This window comes from Mustela lutreola, chromosome 13, assembly GCF_030435805.1.
Source record: "Mustela lutreola isolate mMusLut2 chromosome 13, mMusLut2.pri, whole genome shotgun sequence".
NCBI lineage: Eukaryota > Metazoa > Chordata > Mammalia > Carnivora > Mustelidae > Mustela > Mustela lutreola.
Window position 1 is genome coordinate 59657564 of NC_081302.1, and position 19469 is coordinate 59677032.

The 19469-nt window shown below is 38.1% G+C and overlaps 1 protein-coding gene across 1 annotated transcript in view; it reads left to right on the plus strand.

The window, feature by feature from the left end:
* Positions 1 to 3826: 3826 nt before the first annotated feature.
* The window catches only part of RB1 (RB transcriptional corepressor 1), a 166290-nt gene continuing 150647 nt past the window's right edge, over positions 3827 to 19469 (plus strand). The window contains exons 1-2 of the mRNA XM_059144350.1: positions 3827 to 4218; positions 6920 to 7046. Of these exons, the coding sequence (XP_059000333.1) occupies positions 4055 to 4218; positions 6920 to 7046 (291 nt within the window). The 5' untranslated portion in view covers positions 3827 to 4054. The remainder of the gene's footprint in view (positions 4219 to 6919; positions 7047 to 19469) is intronic.

The following is a 19469-nucleotide window of genomic DNA, read 5'->3' on the forward strand; positions in this document are numbered from 1 at the left end:
CAAATACTGTTTTAGTTTCAAAATTCATCTTCCTTATCAGTAATAGTACCGGTTTTTCTTATCAGTTCTAAAAATGTGTCCTATTAAGCTAGAGTTGCATTTAAAGTATACTTCGATTAAACAAATGGATTCTGGGGGCACTTGGGTGGCTCAGCGCTTTAAGCCTCTGCCTTCGGCTCAGGTCATGGTCTCAGGGTCCTGGGATTAAGACCCACATGGAGCTCTCTGCTCAGTGGAGAGCCTGCTCCCCCCCCGCCCCCCCGCCTGCCTCTCTGCCTGCTTGTGCTCTCTCTCTTTTTGTCAAATAAATAAATAAATATTAAAAAAAAAAAAAGAAATGGATTCTGGATCCATGAATTCCCTATGTGTGGAGATTTTTTCATGGAAAATAAAAATGCTACATGTTTTATCAAACTCACAATTAGTTTTCTTATATTTTATATATGAATGCTGATGAATTTTGATGTCTGATGCTTCATCAGACAATTATGATTTTAGTACTTTACTGTGAGTTTTGGCTATGGACTCAGTAGAAGGGGGATGCTACTTCTGAGCAAAAATAGTAAAAACACTTGGATCTTTAATTCTTTAGAATCACTTCTCTGGCCATTGTTTGGGTTGCTACTACTATTACTAACATAGTACTGACACGTGTCTTTTCTTGACAATAGGACAGTAAGGTTTATTTCATCACCTATAATTTAGGGCTAGAAACAAATGACACAAATTTAACTTCCCTAATATAGCTATGAATTTCAAAAACCAGGCTTGATTAAAAATTAAAATGACTGTAAATATAACAAGTTAGAAAAGTAAACAAATATTTACACTTTCACAGATTTGTATTCACTTTGGGGTTACAGTTAATGAACTAACTTTAAAATTTTATTCCTTATAACGTGGTCCTACTGCACAGACCAAGGACACAGCTATGCCACCTACAATCACATAAGTTGCAAAACACCTGAACTGTTCCATATTCTGTTTAATGAGAGGTGTTCAAAGATCATGTGCCTGGATATAGCTGAAATATTAAATTGCTGAAAATGCTGCTAAGCACTTACTCTTAATTTCTGTGCTCATTTCCTTGTAGATGAGACATAAGCAAACTGGCAGTGGTCCAAGGAACACACGTTGAGTCATGCTGCTCTAGGGAAACTGCACTGAAGACAGGGAGAAAACCAGGGAGGAGTTTATAAAGGAACAGAAGGGAGGAGGAAAAAAAGCGACCATGGATTTATGGAAGACTAGGGAAGTTTTAAGAAAGAGGATGTGGTTAACTGTGTTAACTGCAAGAAAGGTCAAGTAGAGTGAACATCAGAAAACAGTCACTGAATGAACAAGTAGGACATGGGTAACCAGAGAAGCTGTTGGCCTGGGCATTTGGAGGTACCTTCAGGCCAGGCTCAGCAGGGGCGTGGGTGTTATCCACCTTCCGGAAAGGAAAGGAAGGGCTGGGTGGTGGCCACCACTGAGCCGGGGCTGGGCCTAAGGGGAGAGCTGGTGCCATCTGCCCGGCTGGCTTGGAGCCCGAGGGCCCACCAACTAACTGCGTTTACATGACTTCAGTGTTGAACCCCGATTATAATGTCTGTGATTTCACTGTTGGAGGAAGATCGGGAAAAGAATCTTTTAATAATCTGTAGAATTTCTAATATTTCTTTGGTTGTGCAACAGAAAGCTGTGTGTGTGGGAGGGGATATAAAACTTCTGATCGACCCAATTGTTCCTGAGTTATGTGTAAGGGTTTTAAATGTAGTGGAGTACATAGTTAAATTAATCCATGATAACGACACACATCCTTTTATAAATTGAGAAATCTCTCTTTGATTTATCACAATTGTGGCAAATCCAGAGGTTGATAACCTGAGCTTAAAGAAAGTCATATCTACATACAGAGTTTACTTCAGTTTCCAGAATTTTCCTCTGCTCTTCTGGCCTCTCTACTTTTAGCAAACAAGCATTTACTGCGTGGCTAACACTTCTGGCTACTATATGTCTACAACGATGCCTAATATTTGGTCTCCACCCTGAAAGGGCTCATTGGACAAATATTATCAGTCATAATGCTTTCTGGTGTAAACAACTGAAAACTCCAGCTCAGTTGAGGTCACCTCCATCATTGGTCAAATCAGAACTGATTTGTCACAGAGGATGCAGATGTTTTGGTATTACTTACTGTAACATCATTAACATTTCTGCCTTATCCTCAGGTCAGCTTGTCTTAAGTCACAATGGCCAGAGTAATTGCTTCAGTGTCACATTCTCATGATAACAGTTAAAGGAAGAAGAACTGTGTCATCTCTGTATCTCATTTATCAGGCTGCCAGCAGACAATCTTTGATCTTGCAAAACTGCATCCTGAGCTCCTGCCTACACTAATCCCTGGCAAGGTGAAAAGGATTATCACTTTGATGCTATTCATTCTTTGCAGCTGGGCTGGGTTTGGGCCCTACTTCCTGACAAACTTTAGGCCCCCAAGAGATGGTTTCTGAATGTAGGACAGACTGGCTGTTGAGTAGGCCAATGACAGCCAACCCTTTTCACATCCTGACATATATATCATGGTATATACAGAAAATGGTAATCCATTGTACAACTGGCCAAGATAAACCCAAGAAGTTTGCAGCCCTGACTTGACTGAAGGGTCCTGCTGCCTCAACCCTGGTCAGCTATTCCAAGGATGAGGGGGTTCACATCAGAACACAGCTATGTTTTATTCACAGTGCCTCAAGTGGCAAGTTCTGACTGGGCAATCCACTGGGTCTGCCGAAGAGAGAAAAACACGTTTTCACACTAGACAATCTATTATTATAGTAAATGTCATGAGAGAAGAGACACAGTTTCTAAACCAATGTTGGATGGTGTTAAGCTCTTCCAGCAAGCTCTTCTCAGAGGTCTTTGTGCCTTTGCGCATGCTCTTTTCTTGGTGCATTCTTCTTCTTCTTTTTTTTTTTTTTTTTAAGATTTTATTTATTCATTTCTCTCTCTCTCTCACACAGACACCCACCCACACACAGCACAAGCAACGGGGAGATGCAGGCAGAGGGAGAAGCAGGCTCCCCGCGGAGCAGTGAGCACTACGGGAGGGGGGCGGGGCGGTGTGTGTGTGGGGGGGGGCTCCATCCTAGGACCCAGGGTTAAGATAGGTAAAATGGCCAGCACAATCCCTGGTACATAGCAAGGCAAACTTGCTATGTACATACCTGGCAAAGTTCTATTCAGGAGCCACGGCTTCTCTGAAGTTGTCCCTTAGACATTTCGACGGTGCTTCCCCTTTTTACACCGCTATTATAACATTTATCAACACTATAATTTTTTCTGTACCCATTCCCCCACTCCCCTTCTGTAAACAGTGACCCTAAACGGCAAGTAATTGTTCTACACCTTGTATCTCCCAGTGATCGTCAAAATTCACTTTTTACGAGGTGTTCCACGAACGTTTGTTTTTGTTTTGGCCGATTCTGCCTAACGGATTGGGCGGGAGGAGCGTGGTGGCGAGGGAGGGCGCCGCCCACGGAGGGAAAGGGGCGTGCCCGCCCAGGGTGCACACGCTTGATATTCCCGGCGGGGTCCGAGTGGCGGCCCCAGATCAGCCCACAGATAAAAATGGGGCCCAATCTCACCCCCCAGACTGTGCGGTGCCCCGTTACCGGCACCCAGGCCTGAAGAGGAGAGTTTCGAGTAGAGACACGTCCGGGCGGCGGCGGCTGCCGCAGGAAGGCTGTCTCGGCCCAGGCCGGGGGTCCACGCCCAGCCCCGCCGACCTCGCGCCCCCGCCCAGCGCACCGCTCCGCGCCCCGGTTCCCTCCCGACGCCGGCGGGCCCGGGAGCTTCGCGGACGTGACGCCGGGGGCGGAAGTGACGTTTTCCCGCGGTTGGACGCGGCGCTCGGTTGCCGGGCGGGGGAGGGCTCGTCCGGTTTTTCTCAGGGGACGTTCAAATTATTTTTGTAACGGGAGTCAGGAGAGGACGGGGCGTGCCCCGACGTGCGCGCGTCCTCCTTTCCCGGCCCTTCGCCACCAGTCACTGGCTCCTGCCCTGGGGGGGAGTCATGCCGCCCAAAACCCCCCGGAGAGCAGCAGCAGCAGCAGCCGCCGCCGCTGCCGCCGCCGCCGCCGCCGCCGCCGCAGCGGCCGCCGAACCCCCACCGCCGCCGCCGCCTCCTGAGGAGGACCCCGAGCAGGACAGTGGCCCCGAGGACCTGCCTCTGCCCAGGTAAGCGAGCAGAGCCCCGGCGGCCGCGGCTAGAGAAGGGCGCCCCGAGAGTGCGTCCGGGCTGGCGCCCCGGCGTCTAGGCGGGGGCGCGTCTCCGCCGGCGGCCGCGTCCGAGCGAGAGGAGGGTGCTCCCGTGTCCCCCACCACCGCGGAGCGCCTGGAGGAGGGTGACAGGGGTCTGGGTTCGGGAGCGAGGAGAGGGAAGCCGGGGAGGGTCTGGGCTCCAGCTTGACAGGTGTCGGGCGGGTGGGGCTCGGGTCCCTGAGCAAAGTGACAGGTGCCGCCTTTCCTCCTTTAGGCGGAAAGGCTTGCAGGCGGCGGGTGATTTCGAGGCCCCATGAAAGGCAAAAAAAGAAAAACGACTGACTAGTGTCTGATGGAGAGTTTGTGTCCTGTTGAGATTTGTAGTTTTTCGGTGGCCGTTTGACTTTCTGTTTTGGTCTACTGCGATGCAACAGCTGGAAGTGTTTTCCTCTGGGCGTGCACTGCATCCGAAGCCCCGGGCTGAGAGAGGCCAGCCAGGAAAGCCATCGGACGTGAAGTGCAGGGTCCTGCCTGTCAGTTGCCCCCAGGGTATTCGGCTGAGGTGTTTTGTGGCGCTCCCTTTTAACCGTGCTTTGGGGATTCAGAACCATCCGTAGTTACTGGGGGAACATAACTTTTGAGAGGAACTGGTGTATGGGAAAAAGTTTTGTAACTTAAAAGTTCCTCAACTTTTTCTTTTATCCCCATTGTATAAAACTCTTGTATATTATTAATCTTCAGGATTTTTCATTTTTGCTTTCATTTTGCCTTTGAGCCAGGAAACAACTTTGTGTCCTCTCGTTTTGTTTTGTTTGGGTACAAAGTTAGTGATGGTCTTGTGCTCACATGACACAACCCCCCCCCCCACCCCTCCACAAGTGGTATCTAAATTTAGGCGAGTCCATGATAATGCAGTAGAACATGACAAGGGGGTATTTATTCCATTGCAACATTCTATTTTTCTTGATTGCGATACTTTTTATGGTTAAGAAGCTAAGATTAAAAGAGTATGATTGCTATTATTATTGTCCGCACTGGTTCTACTTTGAGACTACATATCGATTTCGGGGAAATGGGATTCATTTCTGTCCTTCACCACTTCCTCCCCTGTTCTAGCCCATTACCAAGCCCTGTTCTTTCAACTTGCCAGACACTAACAGAGTTCAGACAAATTGTAAAAAATTGGAATGATCTTTGGGATGGCCTGTGAAAGGCTATTAAAAATACATATATTTAAATGGGTTGTCTTGTGGATTAGTTAAAAATCACACTCACTAAGAAAAAAAATGTCTAGGATGTTCTGGGAGAAGACAAATTTAATTTCAGATTAAACTGTGATGTATCCAATACTTGAAAGTTTTCATTTGGAAAAAGCACTAAATCTACTCTGAAGAATTCCATCTTATCCAGTTATTATAAGGTAACCAGAAATACTGAAATTTTGGCCATCACCTGAGAAAAGAATGCCTTTCTTCCCCACCCCAACATTATGTTATTTACTTGTAAATGATGGAACTATCAAAAAATCTCCTGTAGGTCAAAAACCACACAAGATACCCTCTACTCTTGATTATTCATACCCACAAAAGGTTTCACTAGTATGGGCAATTGAACTCTGTAGATTAGCTGCTTAGCAAGAGTAAAAACTAGTGCCTGGTGATCCAAAGCCTAGCACTTGCTTAGGGATGGATTCAGGGCCCACTCCACCTGCACTTTCAATGACAGAGTGTGTTTCTACTTTGACAGCTGAGATCTTTTTTCTTTTGCATTGTATCTGGCCTAAGTGGTGAAGTTGGAAGGAAAGCCTTCCCTAGGAACAGCATTTCACCTTCATTGTTGACATAATCAAAAGTTAATTATATTTTGAAGGAGGGTTGGCAGTCTGCAATAGTGGTAAAGGGCATGGATTATGGAGTTAAACTGTGGGTTTCCCACTTACTGGCCATGACCTCGAGAGAGTACTTAAGCTTCTCTGATTTGGTACTTATCTGTAAAACAAGGGTAATAAGAGTACTTATCTAATAGGCTGATGTACAAATTTCACTGAAACTATGCATCTAAGGTACTTTGTACAGACAGGGTCAGAGTAAATACTCAAAAATTACTCAGTATTCCTCATATTATTACTATTAGGTATGAAATAGACATTAAATGAATGAAAAAGAATTAGCCAACAAGAAATTATTGACTACCTGTCCTGGGTAAGGAGGACCAAAGGGAAAATCTGATATAAGCATAGCAGTAATTTGTATTAAGTTAATCATCATGTGAGACATTGATAAGTTGTAGACTGCATTTTAGCAAACTCACTGATACTAAATTGAATCTGTAATGTTATATATGGGCTTTCTTCTTTTTGCTGTTATTGTCATCCCAATTTTTCCTATACAGCTTTAGCTATCATACTTTTACAAAGCTATTTTGCTGTTCTGAACCGTATGTGATTCACCAGGCCAGAAACATCTTTCACTGTGTTGTATTTTTGTTGGAAAGATTTTGAGAAAGATAAACATGTTTAAATTCTACCTGTAATTTTTTTCAAAAATAAATAAGATTTTAAAGTATTTATTAATGCTTTTTTCAGGACAGCACTGTTATACACAAACCATTGAAAGAAATGTTTAATCAGTTTGATTTATAAGTCTGTCCCTATTACATGTCTATTTTTATCTGGTAGTCTCGTGTTGGAAGAAACCGAAGAACCTGATTTTACTGCATTATGTCAGAAATTAAAGATACCAGATCATGTCAAAGAAAGAGCTTGGTTAACTTGGGAGAAAGTTTCATCTGTGGATGGAGTATTGGTAAGGATTTCTTTAACATTTTTTGAAAAAAAGTTTTCTCGTTATTTATTTATTTATTTTTAAAAAGAATTTTTTAAAAAATTAATTATGTTAGAGGGAGAGAGAGAAAGAGCCTGAGCACAGGGAGGGGAAGAGGGTGAGAGAGACAGAGAATCTTAAGCAAACTCTGCTGAGCACAGAGCCCAATACAGGGCTCAATCTGAGGATCCTGAGATCTTGACCTAAGCCAAAACCCAAGCTTGGGTGCTCAATCAACTGAGCCACCCGGGTGCCCTCCAAATTTTCTCATTTAAAAAATAATTTGAATTACTCTAGATAATTTGAAAAACATAAAGAAAAGAAAAGCAAATAATAATTTTGTTACCTAGAGGTAAATAATGTACATCTGATATAGCATTAAAAATTTTTAAAAATCTCCACATGTAAACCCCCCAAAGTATTTTACAGTTTTTTAAAAATTTGTTAATTTGACAGACAGAGAGATCTGTCAAATTAACCAGAGATCTGTCAGAGTAAGCAGAGAGGCAGGCAGAGAGAGAGGAAGGGAAGCTGGTTCCCCACTGAGCAGAGAGCCGGACGTGGGGTTCATCCCAGGAACCCAGGATCATGACCTGAGCTAAAGACAGAGGCTTTAACCCACTGAGCCACACAGGTGCCCCCAAAGTATTTTAATGCAAATCTTAGCTATCACATTTTATTCATACATCCTTCACTTGGATACAAAGACTTTTTATAAAACAAAGCCATACCTTATAATTTTTAATATCTTATAATATGTAGTGTTTAAAATTCCTGATTGTTTCAGAATTAGTTTTGTTAGAATGTAGAATCTTTGATAGCTTTGGAACATTTCTTTCCTTTTTTTCTTATAAGTATATGTGTGTATATGTAATATTACTACTACTAATAACACCAGGAAATAATTACTAGGGCTTTATATATACTGGGGGATATTATAAGCACTTAAAAAATAACTCATTCAACAATCCATTGAGATATGAAACAAAAAGTCTCTATTTTACATGTAAAATATAAAATCTTGATTATTTTTTAGAAGATACTGAAATAGAGTGAGGTTAGGTAACTCGATCAAGGTCCCTGGTTCGGTCATTTAAAACAGATTTGGGATCATACATGTAACTTGATGTAACTATAGTTACATGTAATAATTTTGTATCTTGTTTTAAAATTTTTTAACATATCATGAGTATTTTATTATGTTACTGAATTTTTTGGTATTTGATAATGTTTCCAATGGTACTATAATATTTTATACATTAGATATATTTTAATTTGCCAAAAATCTTACTATTATTGGACATTTTTTCACCACAACTTTTTGACACTATAAAATGATGTGATAAACATCTCTCTTCATAAGAATAATGCCTGGCACAAGGTAAGTCCTTGATAGTTTGTTAAATAAATTAATGAATGAATCTGATTTTTGGAATACATTTTTACAAGCTGAATCACTGAGTCAACAGCTATGAACATTTATAAATCTTTTGGTAATTATTGATAAATTGCACTCCAGACAGACACTTTTAATAAATTTACTTTCTTATTAACATTAGCACTATACTATTGTACATGTCTGTCTGTTTTTACTGATCAGATTAACACAGCAAAATATGTTAATGTACCTCCCATGAAAATGTTTAAAACCACTAAAAAAATTCTGGCATCTTAGTCCATTTGGGCTATTTTAACAAAATACCAGACTGGGTGGCTTATAAACAACAGAAGTTTGTTTCTTACAGTTCAGGGGGCTGGAAAGTCCAAGATCATGGTGCTGGCAGATTCTGTGTCTCTGTGAGGGCTCTCTTCCTCCTTCATAGGTAGCATCTTGTCGTTAGCTTTACAAGTTGGAAGGGGTGGGAGTTTTTTCAGGCCTCTTTTATAAGGACACCAGTCCCATTCATGAGGACAGAGCCCTCATGACCTAATCACTTCCTAAAGGCCACAACTCCTAATACCTTTACAATGGGCATTAGGTTTTAAGCATATGTATTTTGGGGGCACAAGCATTCAGTACATAGACTCTGGTAATAAAAAACAGAAAATGAATCCAATTTCAAAGGCCTGAACATAATCTCGAACTCCTTACTTAAAACGAGAGGAATACTGAAGGATCTTGGATGAATGACTTTGGTATTATCTTCCCAAAGTATCTAATGTATACTTCCACTGATTCGGGTACTTCATGTTCAGACCTGTTTTTGTGCATATGCAGTTAGAAGGAGTCATAGCTCCTTCACCTCTTGCTCACAGATGCTAGGCTTTTAGTTTTCAGAAAGTTGGGAAGGAGTTGTAGATTATAGAGAGTGTTGGTGAATACGGGTAGTTTCCAGTTTATGAGTGGGTTATGTTCTCAATCTCTTTGTAAGTACAATATGGTAGTTAGGGTTCCAGGCTGATTAATACAAAACTGTTTTTGTACTGAACTATAATTTATATTATACTGAACTATATATTATACTGAATTATATTATATATAGTATATTAATATATTATTATATAATAGTATGTATTATGTATTTATATTATACTGAATTATATTTGAATGATAATTTATAGTTTTCCTTGGTTGTGGAGGCCGTTTAAGGCTTCAGACTTGACTACAAGTATGAATAAATGTTACTACTTTCTTATTCTATGCTTTTATCCTGGCTTTGTCCTTACCTTCCATAGGAACTGGCACAGTTTAAGTCTTATTTCATAATGGAGCTCATGATGGGACTAGGGGATATGAATTCATTCTTGGTTGTGTGCTGGAGGAAGAAAAGGAAGGAATTACATGTTACCTTTGGGATATTGGGTACCTATTTTTTGCAGGATATGGTATTGTCCTGTTATAATTACCAGAATGTTTATCTAGAAATATTATTTTAAGTGATATTTAAGTTTTTGAGGATTGGCCTGAGAATTTAACCTCTGATTATACAATCATTCCTAAGGGAGAATGTGACAGCTTGTGCAGAGAAGTGAATGTTATGACAAAATGAACTCATTTCTGATGCAGCTTTTCCATTCTAGCTCTTCTAGATAATAGTTGGCAATCTTTTTTTAAACAAGAAGAGAAATGTAGTAACTAAGGTAACTCTTTTTGACAATTGAAAGTAGATGATGTTTATTGGAATAGAGGGTGGGTTAAGAGCAAGGATTTGTCATCAGACTAGACTGACTCAGGTCTTAGTTTTACCATTTACTAGCTTCCTGATTTTGAACAAATTACCTAAAATTTCCAAGCCTCAGTTTCATTATTTGTAAAAGTGACTAACAGTAATTTCTGGATCTTGGAATTAATAGTGTGGATTAAATAACTTCATGCACATAAAGCACTTATTAGTGTAAATGAATATCTATATTAGATCATACAACTAGAATAATTTGACTTAAGAACTACCCTGGATGGGGCGCCTGGGTCGCTCAGTAGGTTAAAGCCTCTGCCTTCGGCTCAGGTCATGATCTCAGAGTCCTGGGATTGAGCCCTGCATCGGGCTCTCTGCTCAGCAGGGAGCCTGCTCCCCCCCCCCCCACCCCGTGCCTGCCTCTCTGCCTACTTGTGATCTTTGTCTGTCAAATAAATAAACAAAATCTTTAAAAAAAAAAAAAAGAACTACCCTGGAAAACTTTATATTAATATAATTTTTAGAAGAACTTGAGAATCAGTTAAAATCCTTGAATTTTTAAAAGTTACTTAAATTCCTGTTAGTTGGTTAATATACAGTGTAATGTTAGTTTCAGGTGTACATTGTAGTGATTCAGCATGTACAACACTGGTCCTCATCACAACAAGTGCCCTCTTAATCCCCATCACCTGTATCTCCCATCCCCCCATCTGGTAACCATCACTTTGTTCCCTAGAGTTAAAATTCTTTTTCTTGGTTTGCCTCTCTTTCCTTTTTCCCCTGTGATCGTTTTGTTTCTTAAATTTTCATATGAGTGAAATCACATGGTATTTATCTTTCTCTGACTGACTTACTTTCCTTAGCATAATACCCTCTAGCTCCATCATGTCATTGCAAATGGCAAGATTTCATTCTTTTTTATGACTGAATTATATTCTATTGTATATAGTCCACACCTTCTTTACCTGCTCATCAGTCAGTGGATACTTGAGCTGTTTCCATAATTTGGCTATTATAGATAATACTCCTATAAACATTGGGGTATCCCTTTGAATTAGTATTTTTATATTCTTTGGGTAAATACCTAGTAGTGCAATTACTGGATCATAGGGTAGTTCTATTTTTAACTTTTTGAGTAATCTCTATGCTGTTTTCCAGAGTAGCTTCACCAGCTGGTGTTTTCACAAACAGAGCAAGAGGGTTCCCCTTTCTCTACATTGTCTCTAATGCATGTTATTTCTTGTGTTGTTGATTTTAGGCATTCTGACAGATGTGAGGTGATACCTCATTGTAGGTTTAATGTATATTTCCTTGATGATGGGTGATGTTGAGCATCCTTTCATGTATTTGTTGACCATCTGTACGTCGACTGCATGTCATCTGTGTGTTCTTTGGAAAAATGTCTATGCATGTCTTCTGCCCATTTTTTAATTGGGTTATCTGTTTTTGGGGTGTTTTATAAGTTCTTCATATATTTTGGATACTAACCCTTTATCTGATATGTCATTTGCAAATAACTTCTCCCATTTCATAGGTTGCCTTTTAGTTTTATGTTTCCTTTGCTGTGTAGAAACTTTTTATTTTAATCAAGTCCCGATTGTTTATTTTTGCTTTTGTTTCCCTTGTCTCAGGAGACATCTAGAAAGGAGTTGCTATGGTCAGTGTCAAAGATGTTACTGTCTGCATTCTATTCTAGGATTTTATGGTTTCAGATCTCGCGTTTTAGTCTCTAATCCATTTAGAATTGATTTTCATGTTTAGTATAAGAAAGTGGTCATGTTTCATCCTTGGCATGTTGCTGTCCAGTTTTCTCAAGACCATTTGTTGAAGAGACTTCTTCCACATTGGCTATTCTTTCCTGCTTTGTTGAAGATGACTGACTATATAGTTGTGGGTTCATCCCTTGGTTTTCTATTCTGTTCCCTTGATTTTTGTGCCTATTTTCATGCGGTACCATACTGTTTTGATCACTACAGCTTTGTAATATAACTTGAAATCTGGAATTGTTATGCCTCCAGCTTTGCTTTTTAAGACAGAATAAAAACTGTATGGTCGGGGCGCCTGGGTGGCTCAGTGGGTTAAGCCGCTGCCTTCGGCTCAGGTCATGATCTCAGGGTCCTGGGATCAATACCCGCATTGGGCTCTCTGCTCAGCAGGGAGCCTGCTTCCTCCTCTCTCTCTGCCTGCCTCTCTACCTACTTGTAATCTCTCTCTGTTGAATAAATAAATAAAAATCTTTAAAAAAATTTAAAAAAAACCAAAACTGTATGGTCATTTCAATAGATTAAAAAAAACCATTTTACAAAGTACAATATCCATTTATGATAAAAACCCTCAACAAAGTAGGGCTAGAGGGGACATAACCTCAACATAATCAAGGCCATATAAGAAAAACCCACAGCTAATATCATCCTCAATGGGGAAAACAGCTTTTCCTCTATGGTCAGGAAAAAGACAGGGATGTTCACTCTTACACTGTTATTTAACAGTACAAGAAGTCCTAGCCACAGCTATCAGACAACAAAAAGAAATAACAGGCATCCAAATCAGGAAGGAAGAACTAAAACTTTCAGTATTCACAGATGACACCTGAAAGACTGCCACAAAACTGCTTAGAACTAATACATGAATTCAGTAGAGTCTCATGACACAAAATCAACCTACAGAGATCTGTTGCATTTCTATACACCAATAATGAAACAGCAGAAAGAGAAATTAAGGAATCAATTCCATTTACAATTGCACCAAAAACAATACCCAAGAGTAAACCTAACCAAAGAGGCGAAAGACCTGTATTCTGAAAACTATAAAACACTCATGAAAGAAAGATGACCCCAAGAAAGACATTCCATTCTTTTGGATTGGAAGAACAAATATTGTTAAAATGTCTTTACTACCCCAAACAATTTACACATTTAAGGAAATTCATATCAAAATACTAACAGCATTTTTCACAGAGCTTAGAACAAACAATCCTTAAATTTGTATGGAACCACAAAGGCCCCAAATAGCCAAAGCAACCTTGAAAATAGTTGAATTTATAAATGTGTGTGTAATGATTCTGATGTGGTAATTTTTCTAAAATTTAAGGAAAGGTCTGTGGTGTTCTGTCTAGAAAAGTGTTTTTTTCCTTTTTGTATAAATGTTTAATAAGTGTGTAATATGTAATTGCTGTCATTAGATTAGATGCTATTCATACTGCATATAGGATATAAATAAGGACTTTCCATTAAGAAATTGGCCAGGAGTACTGTTCATGTTGTGACTTACAATGAATCAGTTGTTAAAATTTTGGTTTTCTTTGTGCATCTTAAATGGCTGTATAGAATGGAAAAGCCTTGGACCTGGAGACAGGAAACTTTTGATGATACTAGTTGCATTTTAGCTATAGGATTTTAGGTAAATTGGTTAATTCTCCAAGTCTCAGTTTGCTTATCTATAAAGCAGAAATGATGTCTGAATGTCAGCCTCTTAAGGTTTTGTGTGTGTGTGTGTGTATATATATTCAAGAACTTTGAAATATATTGCCCTTGATAGAAGCATTTGTTTTTGTGATATGGATCATTATGTTTAGGAAGATAGTTGAAAGGCATCATTTGGAATTGGAGTAACACTAGGCATTCCATGTAAGTTACACAGTACTACAGACATATGACAAGTCTTCATGCAGGGTTCTTCGTGCAGGGCTGAAATTCTTCTTTTGCAAATAACTTCTCCTTTGCAAAAGGTTCTTCTCCACACTCAGTGCACAGCCTGCTGCTGGGCTGAATGTTATGACCCTGAGTTCATGACCTAAACCAAAATCAAGAGTCAGATGCTTAACCAACTGAGCCACCGAGGTGCCCCCAGTGACAGTTTGCTATTATCAAATATCCCATATTCAAAATTTTTCAATTACTTCATGAACTTTTTTTCACATGTTCTAATCAGGATTCAAATAAGGCTCATGTATTATAATTGGTTGACTTGTGTCTTAAATATCTTAATCTATAGATTTTATCTTTTACTTCTGTCCCCCATCCCTTTCTTTTCTTACAATTTATTTGTTGAAGAAACTGGATGGTTTATTCTGTAGAATTTCCTACAGTGTTTACTTTGCAGATTGTGTCTTCTTCATTGTTTAAAATATTTGTCTAATCCTCTGTATTTTCTGGAAATAGATCAGGCCAGAGGCCTGATCAGATGCTGGTTTGATATTTTCTGGAAGAAATATTTTAGAGATATTTTTGTGAATGCCCATTGGGATGCATGTATCTTGTTATGTCCCTTTTTTTGTTCTAAGCAACTATTGATGACCATTGACTGAATCCATAGGGGTTGCTAAATGGTAATATGATACTTTATCATTCTTCTTTCAATTATTAGTTGTAATTCTGTAAAGAGAAACTTCTCTTCATTAACTGTTCTTATTCTAAAGTATAGTTCTTTCAGGAAAGGAAGGATAAGTGCTTTATGCTTTGCTTTTATTGGCTAGTTTTTAAACGAACATATTTGTTTTGTAAGATCCCCCAAAGATGACCAATGATTGTAATCATCATTCCAAATATTATGTTGACAGTACCAGTAGACCAGGTTGTCTATACATATTTAATAAGATTGTTACTTAATAATAATGTGACATATTTTGTAATTTCAAGAATGTTATCTAAGTGGGATTTTACAGTATTTAACCTTTGGGATTGGCTTTTTTCACTCAGAATAAATTCCCTGGAGTGAAACTGTTATCAGTATATCAGTTTGATAGGGCTGCCATAACAAAATACTACAGATTGGGTCGCTTAAACAACAGAAATACATTTTGTCATGTTTCTGGAGACTAGAAGGTCCAAGTTGAGATGTCAGCAGATTTAGTTTCTTTTGGGACTTCTCTGTTTGGCTTGCAGATTGCTGCCTTCTCCTTGCATTCTGGAATGCTTATCCTATGTGCACATATCCCTGGTGGGGTGTGTGTGTGTGTGTTGTGTGTGTGTGTGTGTCCAAATTTCCTGTTCTTATAAGGACACTAATCAGGTTGGTTTAAGGCTTACCAAATGTCTTCATTTTAATGTATTGTTCCTATGTGAGGCCCTATCTTCCAAAACAGTTACATTCTTGGGTACTTAGGGTTAGGACTTCAGCATTTGAGTTTTCAGGAGTTGGGCAGGGGCACAAGTTAGCCCATTGCATTTTGTTGTTATTGTTCAGTAGTATTCCATGGCATGACTGGACCAGTTTGTTTAACCTTTCACTCATTGAAAGACATCTGCCTCATTCATAGGTTTTAGCTGTTAGGAATACAGCTGCTGTGAATATTTGTGTATAGGTTTTTGTATAGATATCAGTTTTAATTTTTCTGGGGGAGTGCAATTGCTGGTCATATGGTATAGTCTATATGTGTTTAATTTTGTAAGAGCTGCCAAACTTTGTTCCAGCTATTCCATTTTATATTCCTACCATTAATATATGGGTGATTCAGTTTCCTTACGTCTTTGCCCACTTTTGGTGGTGGTACTATTTTTTTAAATTGGCCATTCTTCTTGGTATGTAGTGATATTTCAGTGTGATTTTAATTTACATTTTTCTGATTGCTAATTATATGAGATATTTTTAAAATAGACTTTTCTTTTTAGAATAGTTTTAGGTTCACAACAAAATTAAGCAAAAGGTACAGAGAGTTCCCATATACCCCTTGTTCCACACATGCTTAACCTTTTCCATTATGAACATTGTCACAAGAGTGCTACATTTGTTACACTTGAACCGACTCTGACACAACATTGTCACCCAAAGTCCACAGTTACTGAAGGTCTTCTAAATGTGCTTATTTGCCATTGTTTATCATGAACAGTGTGTTATCTTTTATGTTTTTTTTGCCCGTTTTTGAGTTTTCATAGATTTCCTATGTGTACAATTATGTCAGCTTTATTTCTTCCTTTATAACATTTTTCTTTCTTTTCCTTGCCTGTTGCACTGGCTAAGATTTCAATACATTGTTGAGTAGAAGTGGGAAGAATTCCTGCTGTTAAGGAGAAATCATTCTGTCTTTTACCAGTAAGTGCAATGTTAAGAGTAGATTTTTTCTTAGATTATCAGATTCAGGCTTCCTGCTCAGCAGAGTCTGCCTCTCCCTCTCTCTGCTCTTCCCTCTGCTTGTGTTCTCTATTTCACTCTCTATCGTTCAAATAAATAAATAAATGATTTAAAAAAATTGTAGCTTGGCTTTTTCCTGCCAAGTTCCATTGTATTCTAGCTTCCATTGTTTCCGAAGATAAGTCTGCTATCATCCAAATCTTTGTTTCTCTGTATGTAAAATGGTATATTTTATAATACCTTCTCCCTAGTGAATATTTAATGCTAGACAAGTAGTTTGTCTATTTTTAGAGAGAGAAAGAGTGTTACCTTTTCTTTCTCTTGCATTAAGTGTTTTATCAAATGAGTTTGGATTTTGTCAAATGATTTTCTGTGCCTATTAATATAATGTTATATTCTTTTTTTCCTCTCTTATTGGTATTACTTTAATTGATTTTCAGATCTTAAGCCAGAATTGCATTTCTAGGATAAGTCTTACTTGATAATGGTGTATAATCTTTTTTATATGTTTGTGAATTTGGATTGCTAGTATTTTGATGAGGATTTTGGCATATACTCATAGGAGATTTTATCTCTGTTTTCTTTCCTTGTAATGTGTTTGTCTGATTTCAGTATCAGGGTAATACTGGCTTCTCACAGAATAAGTTGGGAGATCTTCCCTTCTAAGAGGTTTTTGTGGAGGAATTTGATGAATTGTTACTAATTCCTCTTTAAGTATCCGGTAGAATTCACCAGTGAAGCAATCTGGGCCTGGACTTTTCTCTGTGGGAAGTTCTAAAATTACTGTTCAATTGCTATAAGTCTATTCAGATTGTTTCTTTTTGAGTCAGTTTTGGTAGTTGGTCTCTCTTAAGGAATTTGTCCATTTCAATTGTTATAAGCATTCATGCTATAGTTTTTTTTTTTTTTTTAAATTTCTGTAAGGTTGCTCTTTATGTCGTTACTTCATTCTTAATTTTAGCTAATTTAAGCCTCTTTCTTTTGTCTTGGTCAGTCAAACTAAAAGTTTCTCTATTTTGGTGATCTCTTAAAAAAATAGATTTTGCTTTCACTGATTTTCTCCATTTTTCTATTTTCTTTCTTAATCTGTTTCTTTCCTAAATTTCCCATCATTTATTGATTTATACTTAATATATATATCAGATAACATTATTAAAGTTAATCATGAACTTTGATCATGAAATACTCATATAGGTCTCACATATAATTATGTGTAGTGTAATTATAATAATATATATATAATTGGGCTGCCTGTTTTAAAAATTGCTTTTCCTTCATAGCAGTTTTCACGGTTGGCCAATATTTTTTACTGCAGTTTACTTTCTTTTTCTGGAGAACCCATACAAGGAATTTAACCTTCATCTTTGAATGAAGAGCCATTAGGCTTCTTCTGAGAACTAACTTATTTAACTTTGTGGTCACTATGAATCTTCTAATTGAGTATTTATTATTTTGGATGCTTATATCCAAAGCATTATAGCATGCATTTTTTTAGATACTAACATTTTTCCTGTTTTTTTTAAAATTATCATTTTTATATTTTGTTTTCAAAAGTTCAGAGAAAAATATATATTCAAAAGTCAAATATGCTTCTTTTTAAGAAATCACATTTTATAGTAATAAAAAATGAATATCCATTGGCTTCTTTCTATTTCTACCTCTATAGAGATAACCATTGTTAAGTTTTCATTTGCTCTCTACCTCCAATCCTTTCTCCTCCCACCTCACCATATAGATCTAAGGATTTTTGTTTTACCTAATTGAAGTCTTATGGATTGTTTTAGAAGTATAAATAAATAATTACTATTATTATTACCATTTATTATTATTGTAATAGGCAATAGATTCATGTGGTTCAAGATTTAAGAGAAATAAAAATTAAACAATGAAGTTTCTCTCATTCCTATCCTCCAGACACATACTTTTTCCATCCAGAAGCAACTAAGAAAAGTTTCTAGTTTTTGCATTATTCTCTACTTTGCTTTTCTCATGTAGCAATGTATCTTGAACATCAACTCATCCTCTGTGTTTAGCTTGATATTTTTAGTGGATGTATTTTCCATTGTATGGACATATTATTTACTTTGTACTCCCCTGTTAAGAAAGATTTAGTTTATTTTTGAATATTTTATACTACAAACAACTGCAGTGAATATCCGTATATCCACATTTAATGCACAAGTAAGAAGATGTAGTGTAGTCTAGAAATGGAAGCTCTGGGTCAAAATTTAATGGATTGTGTCTTTGTTCATAAAATAAAAGTCTGCTCAAATCTCACTCTACCAATGAGATCTACCACCCTGTTTAATACTGTAATCTGCCCTCACTTCTCCCTCAAATTCTCTATCCACTTTACTCTGTTATTTTTGTAACAGTGTATAGTTTACTTATTTATACTGATTTTTGCTTATTGTCTTTCTCTTCCCCCTAAGGTGTCAGCTTCAGGAAACAGGAATGCTTATTTTGTTTACTAATGTATTACTAGCAGTTAAAATAGTGGTCGTTGCTGTAGGCATTTAATAAATATTTATTGTTAATTGAATGAATAAGAGAGGGGTGCCTGGGTGGCTCAGTGGTTAAGCCTCTGCCTTCAGCTCAGGTCATGATCTCAGGGTCCTGGGATCAAGCCCCACATTGGGCTCTCTGCTCAGCAGGGAGACTGTTTCCCCATCTCTCTGCCTGCCTCTCTGCCTACTTGCGATCTCTGTCAAATAAAAAAAAAATTAAAAAAGTTAATAAGAGAATAATGTTCAGAATTATGCTTCCCAGAATGCCCAAGTTCTTTATCTTATATTTTATATTTTTTCTTTAATTTTATTACATATAGTTTCATTAAGATTTTTAAAAAAATTCCTTTCTAGTATATTTTGGGATACAAATTATTGAAAATCAACCATAATGAATTTCTTTTTGAAAAATTACCTCTGCCCCACAGGGTGCCTGAGTGGCGCAGTCAATTAAGCCATTAGCTCTTATTTTTGGCTGTGGTCGTGATCTCAGGGTTGTGAGATTGAACCCACATAGGGTTTTGCACTAGCTCAGAGTCTGTTTCAGATTCTCTCCCTCTGCCCCTCCCACTTATGTTCTTTCTCTCTCAAATGAATAAGTAAATCTTTAAAAAAATTACCCTCCCCCACAATTCCCCACAAACATAGAGCCAGATCTGAATTGTGTCCCACCTAATTAGGAATAGATACCAGAAGGATATATGAAATACTCT